This window comes from Corvus cornix, chromosome 2 (assembly GCF_000738735.6).
Source record: "Corvus cornix cornix isolate S_Up_H32 chromosome 2, ASM73873v5, whole genome shotgun sequence".
NCBI lineage: Eukaryota > Metazoa > Chordata > Aves > Passeriformes > Corvidae > Corvus > Corvus cornix.
In genome coordinates, this window is record NC_046333.1 from 9,915,875 (window position 1) to 9,938,048 (window position 22,174).

At 39.2% G+C, this 22,174-nt stretch overlaps 1 protein-coding gene across 4 annotated transcripts in view; it reads right to left on the reverse strand.

Annotated features, from left to right (window-relative positions):
- The window catches only part of DIP2C (disco interacting protein 2 homolog C), a 311,051-nt gene that overhangs the window by 40,767 nt on the left and 248,110 nt on the right, over positions 1–22,174 (reverse strand). For all 4 annotated transcript variants that reach the window (XM_039548197.1, XM_039548196.1, XM_039548195.1 and 1 more), the window contains 8 exons: positions 20,623–20,824; positions 18,516–18,625; positions 17,646–17,726; positions 14,001–14,124; positions 12,642–12,763; positions 9,879–9,990; positions 9,681–9,790; positions 6,770–6,900 (listed from right to left, as the gene is read on the reverse strand). In XM_039548197.1, the coding sequence (XP_039404131.1) occupies positions 6,770–6,900; positions 9,681–9,790; positions 9,879–9,990; positions 12,642–12,763; positions 14,001–14,124; positions 17,646–17,726; positions 18,516–18,625; positions 20,623–20,824 (992 nt within the window). The remainder of the gene's footprint in view (positions 1–6,769; positions 6,901–9,680; positions 9,791–9,878; positions 9,991–12,641; positions 12,764–14,000; positions 14,125–17,645; positions 17,727–18,515; positions 18,626–20,622; positions 20,825–22,174) is intronic.

Consider the following 22,174-nt stretch of genomic DNA (forward strand, 5'->3'; position numbering starts at 1 on the left):
CCTGCCCCTGAAATTCTCTAGTTGATGCAACGAGTATCAGGGGAAAAAAATTATCTGCACAATAAATACCTCAGGAAACATGATGCCAGGGTGTCAAATGTCAGAGAATTATTACTCTCAACCACATTAAGATCCCTTAAGTATCACTTATTCAACTGGGCAGACATACCAAAATCAAAACCAAATCAAAAGAACAAACTTTATCCCTGTACTGAAAAGTGTTCCCACAAACTCCACAGTAAAATGGGAAAAGAAAGCTGCATTGCTTTGGTAGGAAAACAAAAAATTGATTCCAAATGTATTTTACCAGAAAATCATTTAAAATAGCAGAATTTACACCAAAGACAAATGTTTTCCCCCTCAGCAACACTAATGTGTGGGGACGAACTGTCTACCTCTCTTGACCAACTTATGGACAAGAAAGATACTTGGGTTTGCTCCCACCAACAGTCCTGCAGCAAAGCATGAGGATTTGGATGCAAAAAAACCCATCTTCTTCAGACTGAGGGGTACAAATACTCTTATGATCAGGCTTAGACTAAAAAAATTACTCCAGTTAGACTGAAACAAATTAAGATGTTGCTTGCATGTTTTCTGAGTTTTCTAATGCCTCAAAAATACTATGGAGTTCAGGATCAAACTGCATAGCAGAAGGAAATATCTAGCAGGCAGGAAACTTTCTGTGGTGGAAAGCCTCACATGTGCTGCTCTTGTCTGCAATACACAAATCTACAGCCAGCTGATACCATGCCTGGAAACTTCATGCCCAACACAGGCTTTGCCTACTGAACTGTGGTTTAATAATCCATGCATATCCTCTGATTTGCTAGAGCAGTTGGTGGAGCTACAAGAAGAACTACAAAGGCATAATTGTGGGGTGATTGTGCCAGTTCCACAGCTGAAGTGGTTTATGCAGCACCTGGTCACCACGACATCAACCATAACTTGGCTCAGCTCCCTGAATCAATCTCTGAAACATTACGCAGAATCTGTGTTTCAGTCCAAGCCACAAAATGCTCCTGATAGCTACATATCTGTGCAAATTCACAGATTTATACTCCCCTGAGAAGCTATCACCTGTGTTTTGGTGAAGAGAAGCTGAGGAAAAAATACCCTGGCACAGCTGGTTGAAGCATTTCTACCATTCTGGTGGTTTCAAATCACTGTGAGATGTTAGAGGCCATTTGCTTATCATGAATGCCAAACACCACACAGAGGACCATGGGCTTGAACAAACTGCAGTTGTGCAAGGCTGCTTTGGAGATGCTGGATGAAGCTTGATATGGTTCCAAACCCATAGGAAGCTCTGTCAATGCTGCCTCCATGTAATTCTAGGTATGGTAGAGTTAATCCTGAAACTGAGGCACTGAACAAGGTGAGGCAGTTCCATCTCACCTTGAAACATCATAGTTAAGATGGTTAAGCTGTCAGCTTGGCTATTCTCATACAGGAACAAAGAAAATCACGGTGAACACTGCGGCAGCAGGGGGATCAACGGGATATTCGGAAAACTTGGGAGTTTAAATATAAACTGTTGAACCTAAATTCCCCTTTCTGAGATTGCAACAATATATGATACAATGGACTAGGTGCAAGATTTAGTTATGTAAATACTGGGAAGGAATTGTATCAAGATTGTTTCTTCCATTGGTGCAGAAAACTGCATCACAAAAGTATCCACCTCCTGATGCAAGTCTTGACAACAGGAGCAGACACAGTGCAGAGCATCCCTTGTCACAATGACTTTTGGCATGCAGATTCAGAGGGAAATGCCAGGGTGGCTGAGGCGGGAGATCACCTTTTAGAAATGTTGTCTTCCTTTAGGGAACTGCAGAGCAATCCAGGGAAAAAAAGCATTCATGTGGTGGACAAAGCCTTGGATTGTGGCAGTAAGTGAAGAGCCTTGTCTGCCTGCACTAAGCAAGGGCTGCCCAAGGACATGAATCCTCCAGGTAAAAGCACCAGGATGCATTTTGGTATGACGGCACCATCTGATCACAACACTGGCTCTGCTGCTGGCAGGCTGTTTTGGCAGCATATGGAGATTCCTGGAAGGACCTCTTGGCACTTAACTGTTCCACTGAATTGGAGCTTTATCCCATATTGTGCTGAGGCAGATTAGCAGAAAAAGCTGAGGTTTTATTATAGTTCCAAAAATTTCAGCAGGCCAATAAGTGCTGACAATGGCAAGTGCAATTTCCAATTGCATTCTGGCAGGTTACTGACCCACCACTGCCCTTACCCCTGGGTCCTTGCCAGGTGACATGAGCTGCTTTCCCACTTCACTGGAGGAGGCAGGTGGGTACTGCTGCATCCTGTCAAGCATATGCATTTGGTTTCTGCATTTCTACAGATGATATTTGGCATTTGGTGTTGAGGGACAGGTATGGGAACTGGGTGCTTGGTAGAGCAAAAGTCTTCACAATCACCTGGACCAGAGCTTGTAGGGAGGACAGTACAGGCTATAGAGGACAGTGCTTAGGCATATATCTCTCTTGGGCTTCAAAGGACTTGGGCAAAAATTAAATCTTCAGTTCTGGAGACCCACCATGTACTAAAAAAATGGACTTTTGGAGAAAAAGTAACCACCACCTGAAGAGTCCAGAGATGACGGCTGGCACACAGCACTCTAAGAACATGACTGCACATGGTAAGCAGATAACCCATCAGTACCAGAGACAGCAAAAGGCCACTGCTCAGCCTTTAGCATCATTCTGGTTCCTTATCACCATCTCTCTTGCCCCACTTACTCCCCCATGTACGGGCATGTCTCCAGAGGTGATAACAGTAAGTCTGCCAGCTCATCTCAGAACTCACATATCAAGGTGACTCAGGGCTTTCAGCTGCCCTTGAACCTTCCAGACTTGAGGGAGGTTTAACAGTACTGTTATAATGTGGAAGGAAAGCAAATTGCCTCTTCCACAAATTGCCACTGGCAACAGACTCTGCAGGAAACTGGCACACAGCAGTATGAGGGCAGACAACACACCTTCACACTCCTCCTGGGCCAATTATGCACTTTGCAAAATACATGACAGATGTTTATGTTCATATCCTTCACTTCCCATGCCAGGGTTATCCAGTTCTGATGTGGGATTTAGGCTTCTTTATGCAGTCTTGCCTTTAGTTTGCTGCACATGGGCTGGAAATTGGGGGAAATGCTCATGCCTGCCAGTTATCTTCAAGTTAGCCTAAAAAACCTAACAATAATTAGTGATTCCTAACACAATAAACCTTCCTAAAATGCAGTTCTCCTGTTGGTGTTGCAATCCCTTGCTCACTTCTTGCACAGTTCCACCTGTCTGGTTACTAAGAAACCTTGCAGACTTTTGCAGCAGAAGCTACCTGGCAGTACCACTGTGGATTTTGGCTTCATGCTATGGAACAGAGGCAGCAGGAGCAGGATAGGAGAAAGCACCTTCCCTGGAAAGCCTTCCCTGGACCATTTCACAGCAATCGTGTTATTTATTGCATGGCCACTGTGCACCAGAAAATTCAGTTCCTCTGGTCCAGTCTGAGTCTCACTGACTTCCACTATTACAAGCTCAGTGTCTGAGAATATATATAAAATTTATTTAAAATTATTAATGTACTTAATTTTAATTTGAGCAAGGACAATTCTGTCTTCCAGCAGTAAAAGTAGAACTGCAATTTGAGTTGGCTTAGCTGGGCTAAAGTAGAAGGAAAATTCTTACTCGATTGCATTACTCAGCAACTATCAATTAAGTGAATCCTCACTAATGAACTGCAGAATGCTCTATTCTGCCCCACAGTGACAATCATTAAGACAGGGACATCTTAATTTCAGGAAGCATTTCTGAACAATGGGATTTAGAATTCATTTTTTTTTTTACATTTGAGGTCTTTGGCTTTTTTTTTTCCTTTTAAAGAATGTAATACATTTTAAAATGTAATGCAATGCAAGTCGGAATACTAGGATCACCTTCTCAGAATGGATAAATGAGATTATTAAAGAGAAAAACGCGAAGATAATGTATTCTTTTATTGAATCATTAATAAGAACTCGTTAAAATCAGGAAGTTAGGGGGTTGTGAACTCACATGGGGCTGATGTCTGCTGCCACACCCAGGACTTGATGTTCAGTGATAAAGGTTCCAAGGAAACCCTGCTGGAGCATGAGGCCAGTTTAGAGGGAACAGTTCTTTTTAATGTATTGCTCTGCTTTGCAAGGTTTCTTTTCTTTATTATTTTATAACCTTTAGGCCATAAAATAATAAATTTTTTAAAAATAAAAAACTTTGCAAAACTATGCAATATATTCCAAACTTACCAAAGGGCTGGCTCCATGCTCCAGCAGCTTTCCTAAGTAGCTTTGACCTCACAGAATGGGGCATTCTGGGGCACCGTAGTGGAGCAGGCCAGCACAACGTCTAAGCACCTACAATGGGGATAAAAGGTTAGTTTTTCTTTCAATTCCTTAGTCAATGCCTCCTTTGGTCTAGTTAATAAAGGAATTTAAATGTACTTTTAACTGCACCCAGCACAGGAGGTTTCTCTTGCTTCCTGCTGGGCTCTTAAAACAAAGAGTTCCTATTTAACTCTCAAAAGCCTCTAGCTTATAAAAAATTTAAGACCTAACTTCATTTCCATATGCCATTAGAAATATTAATTTAGTTAATGGAAGTGGTGACAAGACAATCATAAGTTTCGAGCAGAATTCTCTGAGTTAGAAATCTGGGTTGAAATGTTGTCTGGATCCAGTTATACTGAACCACAAAGGGTAAAATGCAAAGTCACAAAATTTTAAGTTATGATCAGTAAGAGCTTTGTAAACTCCAGGATGCGTTTTTTTCCTATGACATCAAATAATACTCATTTCTAAAATAGTAATGAAATGGAAATTAGGTTTGTAAGTGGAATTAATTAGGCTGTATCTGATGCCAGCTTTCTCCAAGTGACAATCGTAATTCTAGCAGCCCGAAGTTTTTCTGATTTAATCGGAACAGGGGATTGTGGCAAAGAAGAGACTGATGTGATGGTTCACAAGACTAGAGTGTTGCTGGCCTGATCTCAGTTCCTTCAACTCCCTTGTTTCCTTCCTCTTTTTTGAAAACGGTATATAAAATTTTCTATTCCTTCTATAAGCTACAAATGACCGCAGACTCTGATTGCTTTCTCCCAGAGGCTTGCTGCCTTAATTCACTTGCCAGTCATAAACAATCTTCTCCTTCTGAAAGGCTGAATACTATCAGTATTGGGAAGGACCTAAGGGCAGCAAATGCATACTTATTGGAAAAATGGTTCTAGAAGAAGAAGAAAAAAATTTGTATTCAGGAGAGTCTCGGGCACCACAAATTACTTGGGTTTTAGACTAGTCAACATTTGTCTGTGTTTTATGGCTCTATCATGATGTTGCATAGAAGTTATTCTTGGATGCTGTGTGCTCCAGCACTATCCTATACAATGATACATTCCTTAGCTAAACTCTCCTGTGGTGCTGTACAGTCCTTCCCTGGCCTAACAGTGCTGACATCAGTTCATGCTGGAACACTCGAGTCTTTATCAGAAATAGTCACCTGACTTTAAAAAAACCAACATTTAAAAAATTAAACTTAAAACAGAGTGATTTAATTAAAATCTCAAAATTTCTGAAGTTTTTTTTCTGCAGCCTCAATAGTTTTACTTTTATGTTGGGTAAATGAAACGCTGAAAACCAAAAAGTTTTTCAAAACAAAGGCAATGCTAATCTCTATGTAAAACTCAAAATATTATTAGGCAAGTATAACTTAAATCAAAAGAAACTGATCAAGAATGAATAAGATAATACTGTTAATCTTTGGCCTATTTAATATATAATAACAAATATTTTAAAAGGGCAATAAAGCATGCCAATAGCCGACTTTTAAATAACAATAATTGTTGAAAAGAAGTTGTTGCAGCTGTTATCAAATAATACTTCCTTCAGCTATTTAGTAAATTGGTACAAAGTTTATCCAAAGTATTTTTAATGCCATGGATTATCTTCATTTTAGTAACTAAAAATAGCAGAACTGCTAACACCAAAGAATTTTCTGTGGAGAGTGCAAAGATATCAGACTACTGTGACTCTGAGATGCTTTCATCAAAATGGGCTCCAACACTCCCACAGTTATTTTCCTTTGCCTCTGCATCAACCCAGCCAACTTAAAAAAAAAAAATTAATAGACCTGCTTTCAGTAGCTGAACTGTAGCTTCCCTGGAGTATAGAGATAGACAGAATTGTTATTTCAAAATGTATTAACCAAAAAAGCTGATTCGCATTTCACTAGAAACATTTTGTTCTCTGATAACTTCGCTATTGCCATAAAAGTACCTGCAAAAAAACACACTTCTGTGTCTGCAAAAACCATATCCTGAAAGTCCCACAAATGAGGAAGTCCCCTGATATCTACTCCTGCTTTCAGATAAGAGAATGAAAAAGAGGACACAAGGAAACCCCTTCCTTAAGGTAATACTGGTAAAGCACTGATTTCATCAAATGAAACAAGCCAGACTCTGCAGAGACAGCAGTAAAGCGGCAGGACGTCAATGAGCAGCTGTGTTGATGCTCTCTACTTCCAAGCCTAAATACCTACGGCCATGCCCCACTCAAACAAACCTCATCCTCCATACAGCAGGTTCTGTATAGCTTCCAGCAATTCCAACTGCCTATGGCAGTCCCAGAGGCACTGTCTGTTCTTCCCATCCTTTCATCACTCACATCATCCGTTCTGTTGTGCTACAGTGCAATGGAAACCGTGTTTCAGAAAAGGCTGAGGAGAAGCCTCACCTGCAGAGGCACCAGAGGACAAACCCAAGTCCACAGTAGGGGTCCAAGCAGATCGCGACTTCCCGGGAGGGATAAAGCTCACACTGCAGCTTAATAGAACGACAAAAGGCACTAGTGGCTGCATGAGACATCTGAAAGACAACAGCAAAGCAATTAAAATGATCAACTGTGTCATTGGAAAGCTCAGTCTCAGACTGTTCCAAGTGCTTACATCAATTACAGGATAAAACCACCAAGTAAATATTGACTTTATGCTCAGTGTAAGCACACAGGTAATTTATATCTTAGAAAACATAATTTTCCTTCAAGAGGGCATCCACGTAATTGTGAAAGGGGAGAGGAGACAATGAATGGTAAGTTTGAAGTGATTTAGGAAGAAAGCTGTGAGTGGTTTAAAGATGTGCTCCAAGCTGTATGCAAAGCTAATGATAACATGCTACAATTCCTGGAAGAATAAAGGAATTAATGACTGAATTAAACATTTTGTTGATCATCAGTACCATATTTTAAAGTACATATTTCTTAACAAAATAAATAAAAAATGCCAATGAACTTTTTAAATTGAAAGGAATTTTGCCAGACAGTACTAAGGACCTAATCATTCAGCCCTAAAAATCCCAATAAACTTAGCAAAGTTTCTGTAAATAAATATCTGTAAAATATCTGCATGTTATCCAGCTCCTAGTTGAGAAAAAGACTCCTAAAATTTTGGTAAGAAAGCTCTCAAAGATAAAACAAGCAGAAAGTAGAAATAAAAAACCTGATCCAAAGGAAATTATTTCGATTTTTTTCCTAGTATTAGGATGTTTTCCACACTCACCCATCCTGACTTACAAGTTCTAATGACAACGGAACAGGAAAATATCTTTTAATGTTTGTCCTCTCTACTAGCAACAAGAAAGACACCAGTGTTAGAAACACAGCCTGAACAGGATTTAACTTACCAAACCTTTGATCTCTGCCACATAGGGAGCTGGTTGCTTTATATACTGCTCACTGAGAGTCAGTGGAGGAAAATGGGCACTTGGAAGGTAAAATTTATTTGATCTTAAAGTAAACAGGGGAATAAAGCTCCAGAAGTGACTTTTTCTCCATTCCAATGACAGCCATAACTGAGGCTGGATGTGTTCCAAGTGATGCAAAAGGACCAGTTCAGTATGGGTGTCTGTATGGTGATCATTTGCAGTCTGCAGATTAATTCTGCTCAAGCTGAATCAAGACCACTTTTTCACCCAGGATTAAACCGAACTCTATTGACACAGAACTGATAATCATAATTATTCTGTGAATTTTTACACCATAAAAATTGTGTGCAAGCTGTTGAAAATGTTGAGAGTGACACAAGTGGAATCTACTACTTTCAAAGTGATTACAAAACATTTACCAACTTTTCAGGAGGCACAGGAGTTATTTAGCCATTTCTTTTAATTTAGTACCACCGCATTATGAATTATAAGCCTTGTGGCCTCTTTTGATCCTTTTATAATTAATTAATCATTAGTGATGATGTCGTGGATGGTAACTGTTTACATAAACCTGCTGAGTCAGTGACCTGCAGGCTCTGTGACCCAGATATTAGAAGCTAATCAAGAATTCCTTGATAGATTTATCTGTATTTCCCTCTAGCCACACTAAGAAAGGCTCATCGACTTGTCCTGTCTTTGACTATCTTTGAAGATTCCCAGATACTCACTTTGCATAGTTAGTAGTCATTTCTGCAAGTCTGATAAAGTGTAATTCAGACCTGATTTAATACAGATGACTGCATCTGAAACAATCATTTGAGGCCTCTAGAAGAAATGAAGACTTATGTGACATTCGCTCCTTTAAAAAACAGATGTTTTAGATAAATCAGATAAATTACACCCTAAAAGTCCCACTTCTCTGTGTTGGCTGGTGAGGAGCCCAATGACCACTCCACATCTGTAGGCATTGTACTATTCAAAGTTAGATGGAATGAATGTTGCAGGAGTGTCCAATATGTGACCACCAGCAAGGTCAACCATTTAACCATCAGTCAGCCTCAAGCTGGTCACTTCACCAGCCCTGTGCTTCAAATTCTTCACCTGAAAATGGGGAAAATGGTGTTTACTTTGTTTATAAAGTATGCTGACAGTTTCTGCAAATAGATGGATAACACCAAAGAGTATGAGGAATTCAACATAGGCTCTGAGTGTGATACATCACTAGAGATTGCTAAAGTAATCATAATCCTCGGATATGCAACAAATAGGAGTAAGGAGGTAACGAGTAGGAATAACAGAGTGATTTTACTTTGTCTTGGTGAAACCAATAGTGAGATGATACATAAATCAGCAGATAGGTAAAACAGATTTGATGAATTGTGGCTAAAGGGTTCGAGAAAATGGCAGAATAGATTTCAAGAGCTCAAATGCCTGACCTTATCAAACGAATCTATCAATGAATTTTTGCAGCTTACTCTAGTACTGTACTAGGTGAATATACCAGAGAAATCATCATGTCCCTCAATTGCATGAAGAAGAGAATATTGAAAACCAATGGCTAGTAGCTGAGTTGCAACAAGAAGGGAGCAATGAATGGGCACTGGAACAAGTAGGAAAACGATGACAGTCTCATTTCCTTCACAGATCAGAAATAACAGATGCCTAAGTTGAAAAATGCTTCGGGCAGACAAACTAGTGGTCTATGCACAGGAGTAATGGACTGAAATTTTTAGTCTGAGGAGGAGGAGATGGGCTAAACCCACCACACACAGTCCTGTAGCAAGTAGAGAAGAAATAATTTAATGTCAATGGAATCAAACAATGACTGCAAGGGAGGAAGCGCTTCAATTCCTAGTTCCAAAGATCACAAGGAGTCACAAATTAGGAGCAACCACCTGCCAGCCAGGCAGGACAGCAAGAAGGGCAGCTTTAACACAAGTCCCTACCTTTACCCCTGCCAGCATGCCAGTGGTGGAGACACTGAAGTCAAGGTAAGCAAGCGTTTCAGGGTTAGAAGGTTTGTAGATCTGTGCAGGCCGCTTCTTTGGCAAATCGTCTGGTGGAGACAGAGACAGAAAATGTGTGTATGTCACTGACAAACACGGTGACAAAAGAGTCAGAGGTCCCTTAAGCCCAGCACCCACCTGTATCTAGGACTGGAGGCCATGTCCTGATATCCACTGCTGCCGCCGCCTCCCGCGACCGTAGCAATTTACATATTAATTGCGTAGTCATTAAGCAGGCAGAGCGGCTCACCTAGAAAATCCAGAAATAAATAAAAACATGATGGGATACTAATTAACTCTCCCATGAAAATGGGCAAGACTGTGACTTATTTTCTGCCAGAACAGGACACAGGTGTATCAATTTTATGTTTCCTGATCAGCAGGTGGGAAGCTGCTCAAAAAATGCAGCTCATGAAGCAGACAAAGTCATGTGAGCTTTACAACTTACATGAAAACTGCACTTTGAGAAGAGCATTGTAATGAAATTACAGGCACCTTAATAGTGAGAACATGACCTTTCCAACTCATTGAATCAGCTCTCACCCCAAAGTGTCAGTAAAGAAGACTGTCCAAAACATTTCCTATATGATGGTAATATATCTTGGTTTATAAACAATATTTTCAGATAAACAAAAACCTAGTCTGACGTTTTAATGAATAATTTTACTATCTTAAGTCAGTGTTACGTTAGCCATGTATTTCCAGTTCCTGTGCTAGTGATAAACCACTGTGAACTCTTCTGATATTGGCAACAGTAGCTCTAGAACAGAAATTGTGCAAGTGGCACTAAGAAATGAAATGGTGAGCTTACTGCAAATACCATCTGCACTGAATTTTACATGATACATGCTGAATTCTCCTTTTAGATTTGCTATTTTTAAAAGTTCATAGGTATCAACTATAAGAATATTTCTTACTGATTATAAAAAATTAATATCCTTAAGGAATTCAGACAAACATGAATATGAACACTGAAATCACTGAAGATAAAACACAGGAAAAACTGAAAAGCAACATTCTTCTTCTTTTACCCAAACTTTGAAAATCTGTGCAAATGCTGCTAAGAGTATTTTTTTTCTTTAAGGAAAATGAAACACTTCATTGCACACTAAATTTCCAGTGTTTAACCTAATGAAATCAGTAATCATATGTACACTAAATGTTACCACTGAGCAGAAGAGAACAGCTTCTCTTGACAATAATCTCATGGAAGTCAACTTTATACAACACCAGAAATTTGGAAATTTGAACAAACATCACTGAACCAAACTCTAATCTCTTGACACTCTAATCCCATTACTTCCCTATAGATAAACAGTCTAAATATTTCAAGGTAAAAGTGGATACAAACAAAGCCACTGCAGCACCCCTCAATCCAATCATTTTTACTGTCATGGCAAGGCAAATTAATTCTTACATTTTAATCTATGCAAATCTTGATTTGGGACACTAAGGCATCAAACAAAAGGAATTTCAAGAGTTGGTGGTTAGAAGCTTTCTCAGGAATTACATAATCTGGAAGGTTTATTAAAATACAGAATATCCATGCCCAGAGAATTGCACATCAGAGGTAAACACATAGGGATTGTGGGAAGGAGAAATAACATATTTTAGCTACAGGTTAGCAACTGCTCAAGATGGGGCTCAGTTCAGTTATACCTTACAACTACTAGGTCATCACAAAAACACAATTATGTAGGCCAAATTTTACTCAGAAGTCATTCTGACTGACTTCAAAATGTGCAGTGCAGACGTACAACATGTTAGAGCAGGCATTGACCCCATCACATCAGGAAATTTGTGTGACTGCATTGGCAATGAAAGAACAGCTGCAATATTTTATTTTCTACAAGGCCATTAATCTCAAAATTGAAAGAAGTTCTTGTGTAAAACAGAGCCAAGAGGTTTATAAGTAAAACTGGCATTAATATGGCTAATAAATGTCAACATTTTATTTAAAGTTAGTCTATTGAAGAGACAATGAATACAAGTCAGCTTACATCTATCAGGGTTTTATCATGAAATCAAATAGATCTAGTTTAGCTATTAAACATCAAGGGAAAAAGAAACACATTTTACATCACTTCTATATGTTAACAATTGATGTTTAAAAACACCGAGTGCCAAAATATTAAATAATGAGAATCTTGAAAATAACAGGACAATTTCTCATACCTCTTCTGATACTTTGTGGCATCTGATGCCATAAGGAAAGCCAAAAGATACAACTATCTCTACTACTTGTTAATTGAAAAGTAATGATGGTAAAAACACGTTTGTTTCTTCAGAATTCCAATCAATATATTAGAAACTGCCAGATGTAAAGGGCTATCTAATTTCAACTATTTTTATTTCCCTCAGTAACAAGCACATTGCAGTTATTTATGTGCAACAAAGGCTAAACGTTAGATAAAGCCAAAATACTAAAAGAAAGCACTGAATGAAAAAGTCTGAGTAACACCTTCCTAGATGAAATGAAATATTGATCAACATCTTCACAACAGAACTTTGAAACTGTTTTAAATGCAGAACAATTGGATGTTCAGAGGTGAGCATGCCATCAGGTTAGGATAAACTTCCCACTGAGGTTTTTCTCAACAGTCAGTGTGGTGCTGCCTGTGAGGAATCCTACCCCTTTTAGCATGTAGCTAAATATAACAAAGGACTTTAAATATATTTTTTGAAAGGAGTCACGTAACTGGGGCAAAATGTGACAGCTCAAGTTAGCAGGTTGTACGTTGTCAAGCAGTGTTGATTTTGCAACACACTGAAGTCCTGAGTCCTTGGAAGGAATACAACTCTTCAACCCAACCACCACTCAAGTTACTCAAGTTACTGCTCCTAAAGACACAAACCCATCACTCATTTCATCTACTCGTGCAGTCTGTGGTGTCTGCTCACCTCCACAATCATCTTCACTGTGGGTAAGGTGGTGGCAATGTTCTGGGGATGTGGAGGTCGCACTGTGATTGGCACACAGCCCGCATACAGGCATCCGTAAAACGCCGCAATCAGGTCTATCCCTGCATGGAGAACAAAGCAGAAAGCCTCCCCTGAAAATCAAATCATTTCATCACAGACTCCTATGTCAGCATAAATAGTACTTGGAACTGAACCCAGAAGGTTAAATGAGTGACTAAGCCCTTTAACAGACTTCTTTTTCAGCCCCTTGTCAGTATTTGTTCAGCTTCACTGATTCCTCTCAACTGCACTGTTCTGAGCATGAAAAAGCACAGGCAACACACAGAATTGCAGCCAGATATCAACACTTAGGAGAACTCCACTTTGATGTTCAGGAAATGACCTGTTAAAAAGACTGATTTCTACAGATTATCTTCCTAAATTTACATTTATAGAGTGCACAAGAAGAGAGATGTCCCCGCAAAAGGACCAAGTAGGATGATGCTTGGTCCTATCAGCTGCAGAAAAATCATCTGGAGGTTCCATAAAATACTGTCTTTCTCTTGCCATTTTTAACCTGATGTAGGCAGCCTTGACTTACCTACCTGAAATTTTACAGTAAAAAAGGGAGTAATGATTTTGAAATCCTGGTTCTAACATAAAATTCGGTGCTGTCCCATATAAATATTGACTGTAGGTAATAGACAAGGGACAGCACCCTTCAGGCTACCTAAGGAGGCTGAACAGACAACAGTACAAAGATCCCTTGGATACTGCTGCCTGACACCTCCCTGGTGCTGTACACAGGCTGTGATGACAGTGGGGGATGGTTTATTCTTTCAGTGGAAGAAAATCTGCAGTACTGGTAGGTTATTGTTCCTTCAATAAAATGCTTCATTCATGGGAAGTGAAATACAGAAACAAACACTTAAGTTTAAAGTACTAGTCTTCTTTTGTGGAAAAGGTTTTCCCATATTAACCATTGCAAAACTGCTCCTACAACTATAGATATAACCAGTGTCTTGCAGTCCTTACAAACCAAATATCACATTACAGACCTTAAATCAGACTGTTTATTTCACCAACACACAAGAAATGTTAAAGTAGCTTGTAAGAGACATGTTTTAAAAACACAGGTTAGTCTTAATCTGAACCCAAAGAAATAAAATCTGTGTGTATGCACAGAGAGAGATCCTTTTAAATATGTTTGACTAAATTCAAAGAAATGTGCATAAGGCAAATATTTTGTGTTTTGCCAATTAACAGGGTGTACATGGTAGCACCACTGATGCAGCACCATTCTGAAGGATCTTGATGAACTTCCAGGAGTACCAAGGTACAGCTACAGCAATTCTTTACCTGGTGGGTAAACCAAAGCAACATGGTCTCCATCCTGTAAATGTCCCCTCTCCATCAGCATGACAGCTATCTTCTCAGCTCGTTTATGCAGCTGGACACATGTCAGCGAGTTGGCTATTGTTCCCTGCACAGGAAGAAAGATAAATGTCACAGGACATAATGTGATGTGCTGATACTCTATTTTCCTCTTCACCTTAGAAGCTGTGGGATGAGGGGCAGCCACAATACGTCATGCAGTCAACTTAAAATATGGAAACATTCAGCCTTAGGCCAAACTGTAGTTGGAAGGAAAAAAGATGTTTGTAAGGCAGAGGAATGTTCTCTGTTCCTTTCTCTGTACCTTCTGCCCTTAGTGCTTCTGCCCCAACCAAGGCAGTACAGCAGTGGGCTAATGTCCTGCCTATGTAACCTGTACTTCCCTTGCTACACAGGCAGCATTCTGGCTGCAGCCAGGGAAGTGCCTTTATGGTCTCTGTAGCAAACTGGAGCATCTGTGGACAGCAATTCTGAAAATTGCATTTTCTTGTCTGCATGCTGGAGTGGAGCCAAATGGCCCAGCAGAAATATTTTAAAGACAAGAGACAAAAGACACAGAAGAAAACAATACTTTGTGATGGAGAAAAGAATTAGTCTGGAACACAAGATAAGCACTTACATTGCATATAAATGAAAGAGAGAAGAAAGGCATTTGTTTAATTTGAATAACTCTGGTCAGCATGAGCTTGGCATTTTTGAAGCACTTCAAATAGTGCAAACCCAAAATTATCAGTGTTTTAAATTGAATGAGTGTTACAGTTCTTGCACTTCCTAAATATATATATGTGTGTGTGTGTGCATGTACATATGTACACACACAAATACACATTTAGAAAAATATATACATCTATATCACAAAATTCACTACCACTGCAGGCAGACACCTCAGAAGTCTAAAAATGAATGTACAGGACAGACTGGTTGCACCTAGAGTTGGTCAGGCCAGGTCTGGGCTGGAAGAAAAGGACAGGGCAGTATGGGAAGGGCTACATCTTGGCTTGTGTACTTGTTCTGTGGAAAAAGAGGAATTCGGTCTCCGGTACTGCTTTGGCACACCTGGCACTTCTATCAGAAGCACTAAGTTCAGTTATTTTTCACTTAGCCACTTAGTCACCACTGCAATGTTTACTGACCAGGCTTCAGAGAGGAGGGAGCAGTTTGCCAAAGGGGAAGCCCTGCAAGCAGTGCCATGTTACCAGGATTGCCTGGCACTCACAGACTTCATTGCAAACTGTCAACAGAGAGCACAACCCAATGGAAAATAAAATGGGCAAAGTCAGGCTCAGCATTCCTCTTCATCAGCCTCAGCAACCACACTCACTGAATTGCACTCCAGGCAATTTTAATCAGTCTTTTGATCAATGTGGAGATCACTTCACTAAGAAACCTTCCTCTAAGGACATATGCAACTCTATGGATGCTGGACCAGAGATGACTTCCCGCTGTCCAGCTGTGAGTAGGCCAAAGCAGCCTGAGGTCTGGCTGTCCTGCCACTGCAGACCCGTCAGGAGGAACGTATTTAAACTCTCCATTTCTTCTTTCAAGAAATTGCCTGTTTCAATGGTTATGAGAAGAAGGACCCTTTATATCCCGCCACAGATCAGAAGCATAGCTCCTACCAACAGATAGGGAATTGCTGCAAACCATGTGAATTTGTGAAAAGCTTGTTTACATTTAAGACTTCTGGCACTTGCTGCCAGTGAACCAGTGGGAAGTCACTGTTTATATGAACTGTAGGGAAGGAGAATCCTGTTGTTGGACAAGAAGCACTTGCAAGCATCAGACAACTGCTCCCTTTGGGCCTTTAATGAGCTATCCTGAAATGTAAAGGTGTTGCAATCCTTCATGACACACACTAAAAACAATGTACTGCCCTAATTTTGAAATATTTCAAATTCTCAAAGCTTGGGTTACAGGAAAACACTAATCTCAGTAGACTTTTATGAGTCATCCACTGCAGGATGCCTGAATGTTTTAGAACAAAGTGTACAGACAATGTCCAAGAAAGATAAAATAGGAAAATTTACAAATCAGAACTAAAATTCAAGATGGGCAATAAAACTTGCAAACCCCACAAAACCTGCCATCCCTTTCTATAAAATATTAATTCTCCCCAAAAAGCATTACATCTTTTAAACAAATTTCATATGAGAAGATACTCTTCACTGAGAGTAACAGATAAACTGTATTTCAAAATCCAACTATTTTTCACTTCTATGGAATGAGAATTTGTTTTGTTAATCCTTGTTTTTGCACATTGTGTCCTTACTTCCCACTGTCTGAACCCTTCTTCCAGCATGGGAAGTTTGGCTTTATTTAAAGCTCAAAAGCAATGGTCTTGTGTGGAAGAGCTGGGATCCCATAGTACATATCAACTCTTTCTCACAGCACCTTTGCTCCTAACTTACAGGACACAGCAATGCAATACTTCAACAGTGTAATATTGAACTTATAAATAGCATTGCCTCTCAAGATTTCTACTTTGCCATAAAAAAATACATTACTACTTCACTATTTATCTGTCAGGTTTCACATATTCACAAATATGAGATATTAATCTGAATTTTTTAGAAAATTATTTAATGATTACTGGTAGCCTCAAACTGAACGTTGTACCAGTACTGTAAAATGGAGAAGCACATTCTGTAAATACTGCAAGTAGTGATTTCACAGAGGTTCACAAATTACTGGAGGTCTAAGAACCCATTCAAGTCGCGTAAAGACCACAATGGGCTGAGACAACACCAGCTACTACTCCAGGGAATAGCACTATTTCAGGCCTCTCCTGGAGACTCTCACACACTATGTATGTTTCCCAGATCTGATAGATATGTGTAGATGTACTGTGATGGAATGGTTTGAAATCAGACTTTAATTCTCTCTGTGGTCTTGAGAATTATTTTTTTGTCATCTGTAATCTGTAATCATCCAGGAAGTAAAGAAGTTACACTACAGACAGCAAGGAAATTTTACTCTTAACAAAGCCAAGTTCTGCACTCATCACATTCATTAATTCAATTTTAGTAAGCAATGAAATGCTGTGCCAGCCTGGCACCCCATGTAGGTTATGCAGAGAGATTTATTAGGGATCCTCTGCAGACTTGATTGTATTCAGGACATACATTTTCTTCTCTTCACCTCCTTTCCTCATTCTCACACCTCCCCCCAGATGGTCCAATGTCAAAAACAACAGCCATTGCTTTATTTAGGGAAAATGCTTTGGTTTTGCCAAGCCTGTGCTTTTCAAATTGGAAATCAGGATGGTGAGCAGTATTAAACACTGTTATTCAGCATAGGGACGGATTTGAAACGGATTCAACAGTATTGAAACAGATCTGCAGTGTCAGCTCACACACAACATGCATGTGGTGGAAAAAGAAATGAGAAATGTGTAAGGCACACTGTCTGATACAAAAGCAATCTATATCTTGACAACTGGCAATGATTATTCTCTTTTTCTTTTTGCCTTAGTGAACATTAAATATAACAGCTGAGTATTAGTGGGAAAAGGAAGAGAAAGGTCACATCCAGCCACAGCACAAGCAGGTGCTGCTGAAATCCCAGTGTGCCTTTTCCAAACCTATTGGAGCCATGGCTTCAGCTTCTTACCCTGCAGTTGAGCAGAGTGTAGAGCACATGGTCAGGGGTGGTCTGAGCTCTCCACTGCAACACTTCTGACAGGAACAGGAACTGCAATAAAGCAGAGTGACAATCATGACACTGAACAACTTCTTGGCTTTAAAATCCAGGTCACAGTACCCAGAAGCATTAAACAGGAATTAATTCTCTTGTCGTCACACATTTATAGCAAGGTGCTTCTGCACGGTAGCAGTGGCCTCTCTGGAAGTGAAGCCACTGCTGGGATGATGATATATTGCTGCACATACTTCCAAAGCAATAACACAGTTCTTACTGATCCCTCTGAATTTAAGTGCTATTCAATTCTTCAGCTTCCTCTCTTTTTCTTACTATAAATATGTAAGTACTTCTATAGTTTAGAACTTACTAATTTAATTACTCACATATACTCCCAAAAGAGCTGAATTTCAACTTAATTTTCCAGGACTGAAATAACAAATAAGGTCAGGACCATATATGTAAACAAAATTCTCTGGATTCCACTTGAGCTTGTAAAAATTACACAATAGAGGGTGATTTCTGGAAGAAGCCCCACCACATTTTTTCTGTTATCCCATGGAAACTTATTTCAAAAAATCCATAAAGATGAAATGCAGTGACCTCTCCTCATGTCTATTTCATATTTATGTGTAAAGGAGGTTCTGAAATATTAAATATATCCGTTAACTAAAAAGAAGCCATCAACAAATTTTGTAATAATAACAATAATCATCATCATCATCCATCATATCTCTGTACTGCTAAGTGTCCTGATGTCAACTATATGATGTTAATTCTATATATGTATGAAGTTAACTATACGACGTTAAATATAAGCTGTAACAGAAAAGTTTAGCTTACCTTTCTGGCCTGGTCATTATCTTCTATTTGCCCCAAATCTCTACCACTGGCCTGTGCAATTCTTTTTCCAGAGACCAAGTTCCCCACCATCACAGAGGCAGGGCCAATTTCTAGAATAAAGAAGAAATATGCAAAGTGCAATAAAAATACTTTCCCTGTGGATGAAAATTCATGTCTTTTTTTTTGCATTACATGATGTTTTCCTCACTGTTGTCCACAAAACCAAACCTTGAGCACATGTCTGATGATACAAACTTCGGTTGTGGACCAGAAATGGTTGTTGGAAGATACATAGGATTCATCCTCTCAAAATATATCTCATTTAGCATGGGCTCTCCACAGCCAGAGACACAGCTTGTTTTGATATGATGAATCTTTGGAAAATTTAGCTCTTACTGTAGGCATATCCATTCAAGTGCCTCAAAACAGAGGGACAACATTCCTGGTTCCCTCTTTGGCTCCCTGGGCTAAGTTGCATCTGTATTAGGACTTCTGTAATGCTATAGACATGAAGTGACAGGGATTAGGAAGGCACATGGTGCGTGTGATAAAATATATGCAAGCCCTCTAGAATAAGATCAAGAGTGAAGACAAACAGCTTCAGAAGAAAAGATGTCACAGCTGACACTTCTCCATGAGGTGGATTTCACTGATGTTTTGTTGCTGCCATTAGGGGACAATACCTGTCTCACAAATACCATTTAAGCTCATGTTGGCATTTGTTTTCTGCTTCTCCAGCATGGATTACTGATCAACTGCAATTGATACCAGGCTTTTCTTCTAGTCTATGATGTGCAAGTGATTGTTTGTAATGTAAGTAACCAGACAATGTACAATCAAAAGCACCTACAGACTACTCTGCTTTAAAATTATAAAAGCAATGCCCTCGGGGTATGTCACAACAACACTAAATGGGAGAATGTGATACTGTAAGTTTTGTTTCTGTGCTCCTGGCATTACTTTTACCATAGTAATATTTAATGTATATATAACATATCTGTAACAATCTCCATTGATTCCAATTCAGCAATTATTTTGCGGTGCAGCAATAAGGAAATACCGAAGTGAGCACTGCCGTAAAAGGCCTCATTGCTTCCATTAAGTTAGTGCAAGTCACTGTATCCAGTATCCACAAACTGAGATTATGGTTTTGATTCTGAAACATTTGTCCAAAGGTTTAAGAAAAGCTGACGGTGTAGGCAAACTTGCACTGAGTTCATGATGGATAGCCTCCATATTTGAGATCCAGAGAGCAAACCCACTTCTAATCCCAAGGTGTTTTTCAAAGTGGAAAATAACCAACACTTAGTATAATGTAGCTGAATTCAAGTCTTAAGCCTGAAGCTACACATCCAGAACTCCTTGAAATTAATCTGAGTACTATAATCTGCAACTGGATTCAAAGGCAAAAAAAATTTGTTAAAATTTGCTTGTACATTGGGCACAAGTAACCAGTGACTGGACTACAGCAGGCCACAGGGGCTTTCTTGGTCTCTTGAGACAGTGCCTTGCTGTATCATCCAACTCTCTTCATGAAGAGGCAGAACTTCTGAAGAATAATCTTAAAACTAGTTAGGGTTTTCCCTCTAATATACCTGCTGTAAGAGTAATATAGAATCTCCCCACTCAGGTGGGGGATTAAACCACTCATTCTTTGGTTTCATTTATTCATGACCAGTTTTTAAGTATTTGCTCTTCCCACACTATTTAGTGTCAACAGTCCTCTTCCTCTCTGTTTCTAGTTTACAAACTCAGCCTTCAAAATAAGCCAGGATTTTATCTTTCTCTGATTTGGTCTCAGTCCACCCTCTTCAAACATAACTGAAGAGGAATTTACAAAGAACTCCAGGTGTGGTCTCAGCAGTGCCTTGTAGAGTGATAAAAATGTTATCTTTATTGAATTAGCAGCATTTTCCCTTGCACTCTCTGTGAAGGTGCTTCTACCTTCTGGCAACACCAGTGATGTCCTTGACACACACAGAGAATTTCAGAGGAAAGCCAATCAAGCTGATTCTCACCTGCGTCAGCAATTACTCGACTTTGCTCCATTCCAGTACCATAAACACACAGCATGAAGTCAGAGTCCCTTTGCCTTCACTCCTCTTACCTGGTTGCTTTTGCCGGGGTTTAGGCAGGTTTGTGACACAGGTGTGGGGACACATCAGCACGTTACAAGGATGCAGAGATCCTTCCAGGAAGAGCTGTTTGGTTTCTGACAGGTGTATCCCTCCCAGCGGCGTCTTGGGAAGTGTGTTTGCTGGGACAAGTGCCAGGCAATAGACTCCCACTTGATGAATACTGTCTATTGCCTAAAAAACCACACAGGAAGTCGATTTTAATGAAAGGCTAATTTTTCATCATTCTAATTCTGTTCTGAATTACTGCATAAAACAGCCCTAATAACGAACTGGCAATGGAAAGACACTTCAGCTATGCCAGTGATAAGGAGGTTCTTTTCACTGGGAACAGGTGGACGGAAATGTTGTTACACTCATTCCAGCAGATAAAGAAGCAACCAAAAACCTGGTGATAAATACACACAAATCTATTAGGAAATGTTACCTTGTTATCCCTCTTAAGCACACATTAGTAGCAGGTATTGTGGAGATTTATTACAAAGATGGGTTGGCAGGCCATGTGAAATTGCTTTAAATTGGTGCACTCCTTAGAGCTAAAGTTCAAAGGATTTCTATCAACTTAATATCCAGTCCATCTTCCTGAGCAAGGCAAAATTTCAAATAACCCCTACACCTAACGATGTATGTAGCTTGTGAATTTTTTTTACTTTTTTATAGGGTAATAACTGTTTCATTCCCTGATCACAGTGCAAAAGATTTTCAGGCAGGAATGGGAAATATATAAGGGAAAACTATGAAACTATCCACTTGAAAAAAATCTGTTGGACAAAAACCTGAAAAAGAAGCATCTTTGAATCTTATAGCAATCATGTTCACTGCCTGACAAGTTAATTAAATTGCATCACTTTCAAGAAAATTGTAGCATACAGTATCTATGTAATTTATTGAGTTAAATATGAATATCATGAATATCCACACACTTAGATTTTAATTCCATACAAATTTGAAGGAGTTATTTTCCTTATAAGGGTAACAAAAATTGCAGCATTAGTGTTAGAAAACCAACTTCAGACATTAACGCAAACTGAGAAACAAATTAAATAGCAGCTCTAATGAGTAGTTAAATGTTCAAAAATATAATTTACTTATCTTGCTTTTTAATTTTAAACTGTGAGAAAAGTGAATTGATATGTGTGCTGCCTTGAAGATACAATCTATACTCTGAGCATCAAATAATCACTTACAGTTATATATGTACTAAAGTGTAGACCAATAAATTACTGATTACTTCTACAGATGAAGCAATGCTTTGCTTTTGGCTTCCGTTTGCTCCATTTCTTATTGATTTGACTTCAAAATTTCATAAGAAAGAATAATAAAACGGTGACTCATTTAAAAACATTGGAATTTTAGCAGCAGTAGTTCTCACAGCAGAATTGGAAGACCTTGCTGCTGGTCTACAGACACCACCCGGAAGATCAGCAAGAGTGAAATATTTATGGCAGCCAACATACAATTCTGGCAGAAATCATCATAACCTACTAATCATAACGTTATTTGTAGGTTCTGAAAAGCAGTGAT